Source organism: Telmatherina bonti (assembly GCF_933228915.1).
Source record: "Telmatherina bonti genome assembly, chromosome: 22".
In the NCBI taxonomy this organism is placed as follows: Eukaryota; Metazoa; Chordata; class Actinopteri; order Atheriniformes; family Telmatherinidae; genus Telmatherina; species Telmatherina bonti.
In genome coordinates, this window is record NC_136631.1 from 16,989,120 (window position 1) to 17,003,411 (window position 14,292).

At 38.5% G+C, this 14,292-nt stretch overlaps 2 protein-coding genes across 2 annotated transcripts in view; one reads left to right on the plus strand and one right to left on the minus strand.

Moving 5' to 3' along the window:
- Positions 1-943: 943 nt before the first annotated feature.
- Positions 944-5,809, minus strand: tacc3 (transforming, acidic coiled-coil containing protein 3; the record flags this gene model as incomplete). The annotated part of the gene is made up of 16 exons (XM_079261592.1): positions 944-1,009; positions 1,089-1,209; positions 1,298-1,404; positions 1,513-1,673; positions 1,774-1,817; positions 1,898-1,965; positions 2,204-2,329; positions 2,440-2,527; positions 2,631-2,752; positions 3,359-3,417; positions 3,521-3,686; positions 3,779-3,821; positions 3,928-5,011; positions 5,098-5,135; positions 5,214-5,341; positions 5,645-5,809. 16 exons carry the CDS (start codon positions 5,807-5,809, stop codon positions 944-946), a joined length of 2,586 nt encoding a protein of 861 aa, XP_079117718.1.
- A 2,776-nt stretch (positions 5,810-8,585) lies between these two features.
- The window catches only part of kif15 (kinesin family member 15), a gene marked incomplete at its 5' end in the record, with an annotated part of 14,235 nt that continues 8,528 nt past the window's right edge, over positions 8,586-14,292 (plus strand). The window contains 20 exons of the mRNA XM_079261593.1: positions 8,586-8,604; positions 8,922-8,952; positions 9,278-9,464; positions 9,591-9,667; positions 9,772-9,809; positions 9,913-10,010; positions 10,101-10,280; positions 10,641-10,850; positions 10,940-11,065; positions 11,215-11,337; positions 11,459-11,606; positions 11,710-11,801; positions 11,892-12,101; positions 12,385-12,562; positions 12,638-12,779; positions 13,078-13,219; positions 13,328-13,495; positions 13,575-13,703; positions 13,787-13,892; positions 14,018-14,183. Coding sequence (XP_079117719.1) covers positions 8,586-8,604; positions 8,922-8,952; positions 9,278-9,464; positions 9,591-9,667; positions 9,772-9,809; positions 9,913-10,010; positions 10,101-10,280; positions 10,641-10,850; positions 10,940-11,065; positions 11,215-11,337; positions 11,459-11,606; positions 11,710-11,801; positions 11,892-12,101; positions 12,385-12,562; positions 12,638-12,779; positions 13,078-13,219; positions 13,328-13,495; positions 13,575-13,703; positions 13,787-13,892; positions 14,018-14,183 — 2,570 coding nt within the window. The remainder of the gene's footprint in view (positions 8,605-8,921; positions 8,953-9,277; positions 9,465-9,590; positions 9,668-9,771; positions 9,810-9,912; positions 10,011-10,100; positions 10,281-10,640; positions 10,851-10,939; positions 11,066-11,214; positions 11,338-11,458; positions 11,607-11,709; positions 11,802-11,891; positions 12,102-12,384; positions 12,563-12,637; positions 12,780-13,077; positions 13,220-13,327; positions 13,496-13,574; positions 13,704-13,786; positions 13,893-14,017; positions 14,184-14,292) is intronic.

Here is a 14,292-nt window from a genome sequence, read left to right on the forward strand (position 1 = left end):
TGATAGTTTGATTAAACTTCCTAAAATGTGAGCCACGTGCTTTCTGAGTATTTGCTCAAACCGAACTGTTCCTCCGTATTCTTCGAAGACTTTATCTTGTTCCTGTTAATGAATGTCGCAGGAGATGATCTCACTGGCGGTTAACCTTCCTGGAAAAAAAGGGCTGGGCCCCAACACAGGTCTGCTTTCTTCCGTTGAGCAGGTTGAAGTGTCTGGGGGGGTGACACAGAGGGCAGCCAGCAGAGGGACACAAGTGGTTGGGATGAAAGACTGAATAGATAGAATACAGACACAAGAGCAGTCTCACGGTTGCTTTTTAGATGAGTGATGTCCCCTGCAAGTCTACACCAAATGACCAGCATCTTTGCCCATTTAAGTGAATTGTTACCCCCCCCCCCCCCCCGCCTCTCTCTGCCTCACCATCTCATTCAGGTCTGATCAGGGTAGGATTTCCTTTCACCATTTAGGAAGTTATTGTCCTGCTACAGGAGTGATGTGACAGGAGCCTGTGATTGCTCAGAAAAGAAGGGGAGCATTGTATCAGGTGAGCTCGTTTTGTTGTGAACATTGTAGCAGGGAGATGAACTTTGGCTCCAGATGGATGACAAGTACACAGCCTGTGCATTTAAAGCATGCACTCGGTCTGGATGGGTTTTAAGTGGTAGAGAAGAGCCTAGATCGTTCCATATCAATAACTAATGCGAAAGTTCCTAAGATATATTCAAACTTCACTGACTATAAAACAAACACTGCCCTCTACTGGCTTTTATTTGACAAGTAAAATCAAATATGGAACTAAACAATCAATGAAACTTGTAAATGATCTTTATTAATATTATTTTGTTTTACAGTATTAAAAGAACATTGACAAAAACACAGATACTCTGCACAAGAAAATGTCCTGGACACCAACAACAATGAAAAGTAGTATTTACATGGAAAGTCAGCCCTTCTGAACCTTAGAGATCAGTTCATCGCAGAGTTTTGTGAGCTCCTCAGCTTCCTTCTCCTAAGAGAGGAAAAAAACGTTATTAGAAAGACAGAACGATTCACAAGAACTGTATGTATTCACCAGGATGGTTATTTACCTTCTGGTCCAGGCTCTTCTCCAGTGACTGAACCTTCAGCTGCTCCCGACGAAGCTGCACCTGGAGTGCCGATAACTCAGCCTTATATTTAGATCGCACCTCGGCAATTTCCTCATTTGCTCTGAGAATAAAAAAACAAGTGTGTCCCATCAATGAAAGTGTCAAGGCTCCTCAATGTTGACATAGTTAAGTCCAGGCATGTTTCTTACTGGCCAATTTTCTCCTCTGCATGAGCTTTAAGGGTCTGATAGCGCTGTTCTTCCTTTTTTATCCTTGCAAGGTAGTCCTGCGCACAAGACTTCAGGGTCTCTTCATTCTGGGAAAAAGCCAGAGAACAATTTTACATTAAAATCTCTGCTCTCATAAAATCATTAAATATGACAAAGAAATACAGACAACGGGAATGGTTTCCATGAACTCTGACCTTTTTGTAACCTGCAACAACATCCTTGTACTTCTCCAGCCTCTTAAAAAGCTCAGCGAATGATCTCTCCATGGCACTCAGATCACTAGACACCTGCTCCTTTTCCAGCAGAGCCTCATTCAGTTTAGCCTTGGCGACCTCCTTCTCTTTCTCTTGATCAGCTGATGTGTGCAGGGAAAAGAAAGAAATTCAATTTTCTTAAAAAAAATAAATGACATCATCTTTCCTGATCAGGAACAAAGGTAGATCATATCAACTTACCCATCATTTTTGCAATTACAAGCTCATATTCTGCAATTATTTTCCTGGGGGGAACAAAAAGACAATAAATATCCTCTCAAAAGTAATTGTCTGTAAACCGACGGTGAAATCCAACACAGCTCACCTCATTTCTTGACCATCATCAAGGAGCTTTTTGTATTTAGCACTCCACTGCTCTTCTTTTTCCTTTCCCTGTTTGAAAAAATGTTAATGTCAAGAATCGCTTATTACCTCCACCAAAGTGTTTAGTCTCTTTTTAACTTATTTCTTTCTTTGCCAACAAACTGAACAAGTTTAAATCTGATTATTTTACAAGAAAGCAAAAGCGCAGTATTTCCAACAACAATCAAACAAGCTGACTTATGATGTAAAACCTCCTCATGATTTTAAACCCTCTCATGCTAAGATATAAAACACTGGGAAACCTTACTTCTGCCTGCACTTTGGCAATGGTTGCATCCATGTCTTTCTGACTGTACTTCAGCACTTCAATAATCGCATCCTCAGTGTTTGCCGGCTGAGGGAAAGGAGGGACAAGGCTCTCAAGGATTGGAACCTAGAGAAAGGGACAGATGTGGAGAAAATAAGTCAAAATATGTTGGGAGTAGAACATTTTAGCTAACTTTAAGTGGCAGATTCAGTCAAGGCAGCTAAAGACTGACTCACTGGTGCTGTGGTATCCTCTAACAGTTTGAGACCATCCCTTTGGAGACCATTTGCTGTCTCTTTATTTGCAGTCTGAGGAGTTTCAAGCCTAAAGGACAAGAAGCCACATAGATTTCAGACAAAGCCGTCACTTTAAATGATTCCTCAGCATCTTCCAAATCACGGTATATGAATACAGGAGTGTATCGTACCGTGAGGCAGGAGCAGCAACGTGCATCTGAGTAGCCAGGCATAAAGACTTCCTTGGGCTCTCTCTCAGGAGGGGATCAAATTTTAAATACAAGGACTGCTTCCTCAGTGCAGACTCTTTAAACTGTAAAATAAAAAAGGGGTAACCATCTGAATACCTCCATGTCCACCAAGGCAAGGCAGGTTTATTTCTATAGCACATGTCTTGTACAAGACAATTCAAAGTGCTTCACATAAAAACATTAAAGCATCACAGCGAGGTGCAGAGAGCATTAAAAACAAACAAGCAACATGTTTAAAAGGAAAAAAAAGAAAGTGATTAAATAATAGAGGGAATAAAAATGCTTTGAATGTAAATGACAGTGTGAGGAAATAACTGTTACTTTGATAAAAAAAAAGGCCGCAAGTAAAATGTTTTTTCATCTTTAATTAAAACAGTTGAGAGTTTCAGCAGACCTGCAGTTTTCTGCGAGTTTGTTTCACAAGTGTGGAGCATAAAAACTGAACGCTGCCTCTCAAAGCTTGGCTTTTACTCTGAGAACAGAAAGTAGGCCTGTTTCTGATGACCTAGGAGATTTAACTGGTTCAGAACAAACGGATTTTGCTCCAAAAGTGTTTTATAAATCAACAGCAGGATTTTAAAGTCAAGTCTTTGACAGACAGGACACCAGCGTAAAGATCTGCAATAGAATCAAATCAGTTCTAATAAATAAATAAAATGATCACTTACACTACCGGATCCAAACTGTTCAAGGTAGTCAATCTGTCCGTCAAAATCATTGGCCATGACTAGAAATAAAAATCATATTTGTTTTATGTGTCACAAAATACATACATGTAACACACACACACACACATTCAAGAAAAGAAATTATGACCAGTATTTACTCACATGTTGTTGCAGGAACAAAATCTTCATTAAACTCTGACATGGCCATCTGAAACTTCTGCTCAGGCTGAGATGCCTCGGCGATGTCAGGCTGACTCTGCATCAGCTGCTCATTTTCATGTTCAAGTCCTCCGTCGCGTTCATCTGTGACCTTCTGATCAGCAATCTGCTGTTCAATAAGAGAAACATTATTTCATGAAGGAGGACACAACCACAAGAGAAACTCTTAAGGGTTACGTTTAACTTTATTATAGCTCTCACCAATCCGAGGTTGGTATCAGCCCCTAGCAAATTCTCCCCAGCACTGAAGATGACAAAAATGTTGGATTTAGTTAGAAGCAGTAACTAGTGGAGAGGGAAATTCCTATTGCAAATAAACAACGGAAACAGGGATTAAAATGTTCACTAACCAATCTGGTGATGTGGCTCCATTTTCCTCAGGATGGGATGTTTCCATGAGCATAGGGCTGGGTTTCTTGCTGCACTGTGGAGAATTTTTCATGCTTGCATTCGTGCCAAAGGGATTGAAGTTTGGGTCATCAAACTTCTCAAAGTCAAACGAGTAGGAACTTTTGGGAAGTGGAATTTCCTCAGGATCGCTGGCATGGGACTTCACAGGAGCTTTTTTGGGTGATTTAACATCAGATGCCGACTTTTCTTCTTTTGATTTTAGACCAGATGACCGTTTGCCAAACTTCTTGGGTGGGGGTTTGCGCTTGACCTCACTTCCATCACCAAAACTGAACTCAAGTTTGACGGGTCCTCCTTTGACCAGACACTCCACTGGCTCCAATTCAGCTGCTGAGGAACTGGCTGGATTAGTAGATATGGGGTGCTCTGCTGCTGCTGTGGGCTTCACTTCAGTCTGGACCAGCATTTCTTGGGCCACTTCAGGAGTATCTGCAACATCTGCAGGTCTTTTTTCCTCTGCAGGAGGATCACTGTTCAGCACCTTTCTTCCAAGGTCAGGTGAATTCTGAATTTTAGACCCTCCGGTCTGGAAAGGATTGATTTCATCGAGGTTGTCAAAATCCAAGTTATAAGAACCTTTTGCTGGAAGTGGAGCGTCCTCCATAAAACTCCCTGATACTGCATCTTGATCAGAGCTGGCAGACTTGTTAGCAAGCTGTTTTTCATCAGGTGTGGCTGTGTTTGAATGTTCTTCATCTGCTGAGAGCTTTGCCACCATCACTGTAACCACGCTGCTCTCTGTGGAGCTGATGTCGGCCAGCGAGTTCTCTACAGATGGGGTGAATGGAAGCGTGTCGTCTAGTGCTGGTTCCACTTTTTTAGGGTCATCCAAGATATTCTCTGAAGGCGTGTGTTGATGCTCAGAGACATCTGCGGGAAGATGTTCAACGGCAGGCTTTGTAGGAGAGAGGGTCATTTTGTTAGACCCCTGAAATGGATTGATGGCATCAAGCTTGTCAAAATCCAACTGGTAGCCACCTTGGCTTTGTATTGGCATGTTATCATCAGGATACGATGACAGCTCTGTGAAAAAAATTAAAGAGGGTTTGGATTAGTTTCTCTGCAGCAAGAACAAATTTAAATGGACATCCTAATGCAAGATAATTTACCTTGTTTGGACTGCTCAGCTTGTTCCTGAGGCAAAGTGCTGCAAAAGTAAAATGGGCATGGTTACATAAACGCAAACATTTTCAGTTAAAAAGCTATGTTGAGGTATGTTTCCTACATTGTCTGATCCAGATTTAAGGTCTCTAGTGCTTTTGTACATTCATCCACACTTGACATCTCAACAGACTTGCTGGGAGACAGAATTCTTTTGGTCACGGGGTCTCTTCTTGGGGTCTGAAAGCAAACCTAAACACAAATAAATTTGCCATTATATTTACAATGTTAGCTGAGTGCAACATTATTGCTTAAAAAAAACAAAAAAAACAACAACAGAGAAATAAGTTTTGTAAGACCCCAGTTATATCAATATAACGATGCATTTATTTATTTTTTTAAACTCAAAACAGCTTTTCAAACTGTGCTACAAGTCAAATGATAATGATGCTAAACCATGCCTCTGTATCCTACTACCATATACATTTCTTTGTTTATTCTGTCTACAGATCTTCAGAGTTATCGCCAACCAACAAACAACGTCTGAGTTAGTACCTTCATCCCTTTTGGCATAGCCTTGCTGGGTAGGTTCTCTGTTTGTCGCAGAATTGAGGGTCTTCCAGTTGGCTGGTCTAGGGCAAATATGTCCTGACTTAGGCTACCGTGTTTTCCTGTGGGGATGACCCCGCAATTTTCATCATTCACATCGACAGAACTCATCCTGTAAAACCAGAGAAACAATCTGTTAGATTAAAGGGCTGGACAGACCAGCTATACTCTGAAGGCGGCCTCACACTGAAAGCTGCACCCAGCTGATAAGACACTTTTGGTTATGGGGTGCAAGTAATGCATTTGACAAGGGGAAAAACAATAATAGAAAAAATTATACTGGATATTGCACAAAAACCAATGCATTTCTGATGGTAACAATGTACAATTGTTAACATTTTTAGTATTACATTAGCATCATTTAAAGTTATACATGCATGCCATTTTAAAGATTAGATAGAAAAGAAAACAAACGTTAGCTATGATACCTTTAAGTGAAATTAAAACAACAAGTATGGTCAAATTAGCGTATTGAAATAAGATGTAGTGTTTTCCCCAGCTGTGTATTGTAGATAGATATCTACAATACAAACTGCGCAACAGTTTCACAGTTTGACCACAAGTGGGCGTTCATAGCTTGATTTTCATGTCTCTAGTAAAAAAAAGAAAACAATCCTAGAAAAAACAAAAATCAAACATCAAGTAACAAACAAGAAAAGTATTTTTGTGATATTTTTCTATGTTATCAGTAACGTGTGTGAAAGGAGGGTGTCCTTACGTTAATACCGTAATATACACTATTATTATTTATGATCTCATCTACAAAAGTAAAGATAATTAGAAAAGTTTTGTTTTTTTAAAATTAGACACTAAAACAACAAGGGATTTTATATATATATATATATATATATATATATATATATATATATATATATATATTATTTTTTTTAACGTGAATAATAATAATGATAAAGAAAAAAACACACAGCTGTAATTAAGTTGAAATGGTCGTAAACATTACTTTGAATTAGACTTTCGCTTCAGTTTTGATAACTACACAACCAGATGGTAATAAAAGGTATACGTGAGGTTAATAACTACCATGATGGATATAATGTGACGAATATTTGAATTAGATTTACCACTTAATGTTGCATGTGACCAAAAAGCAAACGCTCATTTTAATTGTTAAATTCGGTTAAAAGATTAATCCGGACATTATTGATCCCCAAATTGGTTTAGTAAAGATAGATGAGGTAAGTTAGTCATCAATCCAAAGGTAAATCAGAAACATATTTTAGACTATTATATGTTTCAAGTCAACAGCTTCGTTAGCAAACTGTTAGCTGGAGTTAACCGACAGAAAGCCGACGACAAAGCGATTCACAATCAGGTTTAAGCACAGAAAGCCTCCTGGGCAGTAATTTTGTATTTCCTACCTTCGGATATCAGAGTGTGATGATCAAAATGATCAGTCCTTTGCAAACGATTACAAGTTAATGTTGATAAGTAGATCTGGTTGTGAAACTATCTCGCCACACTCTGGATCCAACTGCCGTTTGGATTTAAAAGTCTCAAAACGCTCCAATGAAATTCCCTGAGAGTTCAAATGAAACGCGCTTCCTGGTTAACCAACCAATCATATCAAAGAACGGATATGACGCAATCCTGACGAGTGGCATATCTAAATAAATAAATAAATAAATAAATAAATAACCCTCACATACTTTGATTTTGCGTTACATATTGGCAATTGTGAGAAAGGTTTGACTTGACTCTAGACTTACATATAAAGGTCTATATATCCATATATACGGTCTATGTTCATATAGGAAGGAACTTGGAACGAACCTTTGCTAAGTTTATAATAATCAAATGTACCATGCATGAAGGTTCATTTGCAGTAGAAACGCACGTGACACATATGGATCATCAAGACTGTGTATGGAAACAAAAAAAAAAAAAAAAGGGGGGGGGGGGGGGGGGGGGGGGTTGGAAGCAATAGGAGCTAAGTTATGCACACACAAAAGACACCCCCAATCTCCTGAGCATCTCCTCTGATCTGTTTTCTCTGTCATGCCAAGGCAGTCACAGGTGTCTCACCTTTGGAAAAAACACTGTATTACAATCTTTTGCTTTATCTCACTGTATTTACCTATTGTCATCATAGAGTATTCTTTCATATAAAGTCTATGGACTTGACCCAATGGACAGCCTCGTTTTAGTACATTTACCTTTTCTAAATTTACTTTAAAGTGAAAATACTTTGGTTCAAATAATTAATGAGATTGTTTCAATTTATTGTGGTAGTCATTTCTCAAAAAAAAAAAAAATCTTTTTAAATGTTCTTATTTAAAATGTTCTTATTTGAAGCTGTTAAACTGAGAATACTTTTAAGCTTTTGGTAATTGTGTTACATTTTTTGTTTTGCGTGTTTGTTTGTTGCAATAGAGTTCTTGAAGGTATACATACTTTTATACTGTATTACCTGTTCTTTATTTAATTTTTTTTTATCTATCTTCTATCTATCTATCTATCTATCTATCTATCTATCTATCTATCTATCTATCTATCTATGGGTAACAGAAGAAACGATAGTAGAAAAGTTGACAAGCATCAATTTTCTTTTCAAACTATAACCACATATTATATCCAACGTGATTGAATGTATATCAAACCTCGAGGTTATTAATCGACTAAACATAAAAAACAGTAGATTGCAGTTATGAAGTCTAAACTGTCGGCGGCAGCAACGTGTTATTTTTGCGTCTGTCTACCAACCAAAGACGACGAGGAAGAGAATACCCACATACCTGCCCGCCAATTTTAAAGGATGTAAACAATGTCGGCTAGCTCGGATTTGTAAATTGTCATGCTGTGAAGAAATTCCTCTTCTTCTTATTATTATTATTTTAACGTCGTAACGGTTAATACGTCTTCGACAACAATGAATCCCAGTGGAAAAGGTATCGCACACGTTGTTTCTCTTAGCAAACTAATATTCTGCCAGTTTAATGTAGCGCCGTCATGGACTTTTTAATAATCCTTGCAAGCTAATTAACATTGCTTGTCGTGACTTTACTAACATGCTCGTCTAAACTATTTTTTTTTATTTTTTTATTTTTTTACAGTTGCTTAAATATATCCTTTTTATTTATTAGATGGCATTATGCATGATTAAGAAATTTAAAAAGCAGATCTGGTTATGTAAATACAGCTGTAGCAAGTTATTCAAATAATCATCTGAATGAACGTTTATACGTTTTTATAACTTTCTTAACAGGATGTGGAGACTCGACTCTTCTTGCTACCAGGTAGTACATTTTTAAAGACATCTGCTGATTTCGCTCACAGAAACACCACCTCGCGGATGCTGACTGTGTAGTTAGAGTGGATTATGAGAATCACATTAATGATCCAGGAGCATGTTATTCCCTGCAGTCATTAGGCCAATACCTGTATAGTGTTTGTTTGAAGTTGACTTTTCTTTCCTTCTTTTGTGTTTGTTTTTCACTATCAGGTGATGAGTAGATTTAACTGAAAAGTCTCTAAAGTTAAAGCAATCTTTCATTTAAAAAGTCAGCCTGTTTTTCTTAACTAATTTAACTCAGTTCTTGGTGTTATTTATTTGGGTTACAGTGGTGACAGCGATTCCATTAAAGTTTTTGTTCGAGTACGACCTCTGACCCAGGGTACTGGGCTGACCACAGATGGGGATCAGAGTCTATGTCTTGCAGTCACCTCACCCAACACCATTCGGCTGCTCTCAAAACCAGAACCACGAACCTTCACTTATGATCATGTTGCTGATATGGACACATGCCAGGTTTGACACACTCGTTCACTTCACTTGTAGCATGGATAAATCTCTCTGAAATAGGCTAGTGAAGGACTAGTTCGTATGAACAAAGTAGACATCTGTGTGTAATCCTTATCTTTCATTCTACAACAGGACTCTGTCTTCAACAGTGTGGCCAAGAATATTGTTGAATATTGCATGAATGGATATAATGGCACCATATTTGCTTAGTAAGTATCTGTATTTATTTCCAACATGAAATTTAAAAATAATTTGTTGTTGTTCATATGGACCATCCAATTTCATCCTTATGGAATTCCTCTCTTTACCACAGTGGACAAACGGGCTCAGGAAAAACTTTTACGATGCTTGGTGAGAATTCAGTAGAATGACTTGCAAGTTATTTCTTAAAATTAAAGCTTGATAAATATCATGACAAAATTGACACCTTTTCTTTCTTTCGTTCTTGCTTTAGGGTCATCTGAGTTGGACAACTTTACAGATGAACTTAGGGGGGTTATTCCTCGAAGTTTTGAGTATCTGTTTTTTCTTATCAACAGAGAAGTGGAAAGGGTATATATCACTTTGATGATGCTTTAAACCAACATTTATTTCTTCACTTGTTTTCTTATTAATCTGTTACTTATTCTTTTTCTCCAATAGTCTCCCAAGTCCAAGAGTTTCCTTTGCAAGTGTTCGTTTATCGAGATATACAATGAACAGATTTATGACCTTCTGGATACAGCCTCTGCTAGCCTTTTCTTGAGAGAGAACATTAAGAAAGGTGTGTTTGTCGAGGGAGCTGTGGAGAAGTTTGTCAACTCAGCAGCAGAAGCCTATCAGGTATAAGTTTAAACTTAGTAAAATAATTTATTTTGTACTTGCATCTGTTAAATTAAGGTTCAACTAAATAACTGAAATTGAATTATAAAATAAGGAAATTTTTTCAGCTCAGTTTAGAAAACTTTTCTGTAAATGAGGTTTGTATGAGAACTGAGAATAATCGGTTAATTTATGGAATTGTTTTGCCAGCCTATTACTAACAGCACACTTTACCATTAATCCAACCATTTTCTTTACTGCTTAACTGATTCATTCAGGGCCGCAGGAAACTAGAGCCTATCCCAGCAATCATTGGGCGAGAGGCAGGGTACAACCAACACACTTTACCATGCAATATATTTTTTGTTTGCACTCATTTAGGTGCTGTCTATGGGCTGGCGCAATCGTCGGGTAGCTTCCACCTCCATGAACCGTGAGTCCTCCAGATCTCACGCGGTGTTCACAATGACTTTGGAGTCCAAAGAGTCCATCAATGAAGTGGTGAATATCCGAATTTCTCAGCTAAACCTGGTTGATTTGGCAGGATCTGAGAGACAGAAAGACACCCACACAGATGGCTCTAGACTCAAGGTAAACTTCATACCTGAGTTTGCTCCAATTGCAGTACTACACATGTATTTTTGCTGTAACAGCTGAAAGTTACACTGCTTCCCTAACAGGAGGCCAGCAGCATCAATCGCTCCCTCATGTGCCTGGGCCAGGTGATCATGGCACTGGTGGATGTGTCTAATGGGAAGAACCGTCACATATGCTACAGGGATTCTAAACTCACCTTCTTGCTCAGGGTGAGTCTCAAAGCAAATGTTGGTGCCGTATAAGGTGAAGATTGTGTTGTATTGCATCATTCATTGTAAAGACTGCTCTAATTTGTCATTGTATGCATACTTAGATACGTAACATGCACCTTAATTTTTTTTTATTATTATTATTTCAGGACTCTCTTGGAGGAAATGCAAAGACCTACATCATAGCAAATGTACACCCAGGTTCAAAGTGCTTTGGGGAAACTTTGTCTACTTTACAGTTTGCCCAGAGAGCAAAATTAATAAAAAATAAGGTATCTGTCATTAGACCCTTCCATTATTCAGTCTACTCAGATAAAACAAGGTTCTGGGGCTTTAAAAAGAAAAAATTATTGTGCATTATCTAATCCCTGTGCAATAACTTTGCATATTTAGGCTGTCATCAATGAAGACACACAGGGAAATGTGAAACAGCTACAGGCTGAGGTAAAGAAGCTAAAGGAGCAACTTGTTCAGGTGCTGGCATCTCAGGGGGTGGACTATGGGAGAGATGTTGCACCAGGAGGACCTGAACTTCCCATGGGTAAGCATCTGCAGATCAAACACAATATCAGACTTGTTTCAAACTAAATCCGAGTAATTTTTAGTCTTCTAACAATGTTGTATAAAATATCTTATTTTCTAAGGTCCATCTAATGGAAGTCAACACGATTTGTCATATAAAGCAAAGTTTATGTCTGCCATTCGACTGTGGAAGAAACTAGATGAGGAGAAGAAGGTCAGTTGTTTCTTGATTATTTTTGAGAAAATATTCCATCTTAAAAAATAGTTTGTGCAAGACATTTCAGTTATGTTTGACTGCACCTAGATGCTGCTTAAGAAAGTGGCGCAGCTTGAGGAGGCCTGGACACAAAAAGACAAGTTCATCCATTCCAGCAGAATGATCATCAGGTTTCGAGAAGACCACATTGCTCGCCTTGAGAAGAAGCTGAAGGCCGGTCAACCCTCATTGTCAGACATGCATTCTCAGGCTGTGACTGATCAGCTGAAAGAAGAGATCAAAATCCTGAGAGATCAGGTAAAGATGACAGGCCCTTTAAACCTCTTTAATCAACTATTCATGTCTGCATTTGGTGGCTACAAAATGTAATGTGAAGATGCATGGTATTGGTTAAATTCCCTTCTTTACAATAAACTGTAATTTAGCTTTTAGATTTCTTCCCGAAACTTTAAGAATTTAACGTGTTCACTTTTCTAACATAAAAGAGAAATTGACCTTGCTAATATATAGTGAAAGCTATAAAAACTATTTGACTTTCCTTTCTGTTCACTGACATCCTGCCTTTCTTTTGCCCTTGAAGGTCGAACATCATCCGAAGATGACTAGATATGCAGCAGAGAATTACAGCCTCAGAGAGGAGAACCGTCAACTACGTTCTCTTGAATCTTTGATGAAAGTTGAAGAGGTTGCAGCCCAAGTTGCTGCTGAGCTGGAAGAGACCTTTCAGAGGGCTGTGGAGTTGGATAAAGCGGAAGAAAGTAAGTTAAAAGTCTAAAGAAATCAAATAAAGTGTCTTACAAAGTAAAATTTGCTTTAACTATGACACTTCATAGCTTCCACAGTTTCATCCACCTCCATGGCAACAGATTCTGCATCTGCAGCTACAATCGAAAGGCTGAACGCAAAACTACTTCAGAAACAGTCAGACCTCACAGCTGCCCTCCAGGCTTTTGAGGAGTACAAAGAAGTCACGAAGTAAGGAGATTATTTAATGAAATAAATTATTCTAAAGCCAGAAACGAAGATTGTCAAAGAAAGCCTAGCTGATGTTTAAAAACAAGCTTTTTGATTGGACAGAATATATGCCTGAGCTATTAACAATGCTGAAGCCCATTAAAGGTAATGGGACACTTTCATGAGCACAGTGTGCAGTTTGTCTTTTTTTCCCTCTGGTCAGTAATATCTGCACAGTAAAATAAGGTTAGCTGCAAGTATAGCAGTTTACATCATACACACAAGTTTTGCACAGTTTGATGATTGCTCTGTGTTTTAGGAAACAGCTGTCTCAGTTGGAGTCCGAGAAACGATACCTCGACAAGTCCAACAGACATTTAGAAAACATTTTGGAAGCCACACATGCGTATAAAAAGCAGGAGGTCTCTGAACTGAACAGAATTCATGTTGAAACTATAAAAGTAAGTGTGTCAGAATATGGATGTACAAAATTGAGGTAACTATATCTATTATTTCTACATAACGATGAAAAATTTGATTTTTACTGCTGAAATTTCTTGCTTTGCCAGATCCTCACCACACCCACCAAAGCATACAACCTGCGGTCCCGTCTCGTGCCACTGTCCAGTCCAGAGCACCTGAACGGGAGTGATGGTGATGAAGACAACATTTGGTTTGAGCCACCTCCATCAGACATGACTGAAATGGCACTGACTGAAGAACTTCGTCAAGTGCAGGTAAAATGAGGCTTATTTTCCTTAACGTTAAACAAAGAGCACTGTCTTTTGACTTATATTTGTCCTGATTTCTTTTCAGGAGCAAGTGAGTCGTGTCCAGTCACAATTAAATGAGGAGGAGCTGAAGAACAGCAAGTTAATGCAGCAAATTGCAAAACTTGAGGAGCAGCTTTCTGTAAAATCCCAAGAGAATGATCACAAAAACGAGGTAGAAATAGTTCACTTTCAGTTGCTGAAATTTAGTGCCATGCTAGAATCTGTACTGTTTCTTAATGCTTTTGGTTCTTGCAGCAACTCTCTGCTGAGAGAGCAAACAGGAACAAAGACCAGCTTGCCATTCAAGAAACTGTAAACAGCCTGCAGCAGAGCCTTCAATCTGAGCAGCAAGCTGCAGAAGGTTACGTTCTAATGTTTCTTTTGAACAATTTCTTGTTGTCTTGGACTTTGTAAACTGCTCTTTCTTTCAGAAGGATGTTATGTTTTGACTTCAACCAACAGTGATTTTTTTTTTTTCCTTTTTAGTTCTGAGGAGTGAGATTCGTGATCTACGTTTGGTACTACAGTCGTCTGACAAGGAGCTGGCTGCTGTGAAGAATGAGCTAAGACATGGTCAGAAGGAACATGAGAAAGAGATGAGTCAGCTCTCCAGCAGTCTTATCAGCACACAGCTCCAACTTGATAAAGTCCGGTGAGCATTAATTCAACTGCACAATGTTAGGGTCCTGTTGGTCTAATGTGTTTTTATGCTAAAAAGAAAAAACAAAAAAGAAAATTACACTCTGTCATTATTTCAGACT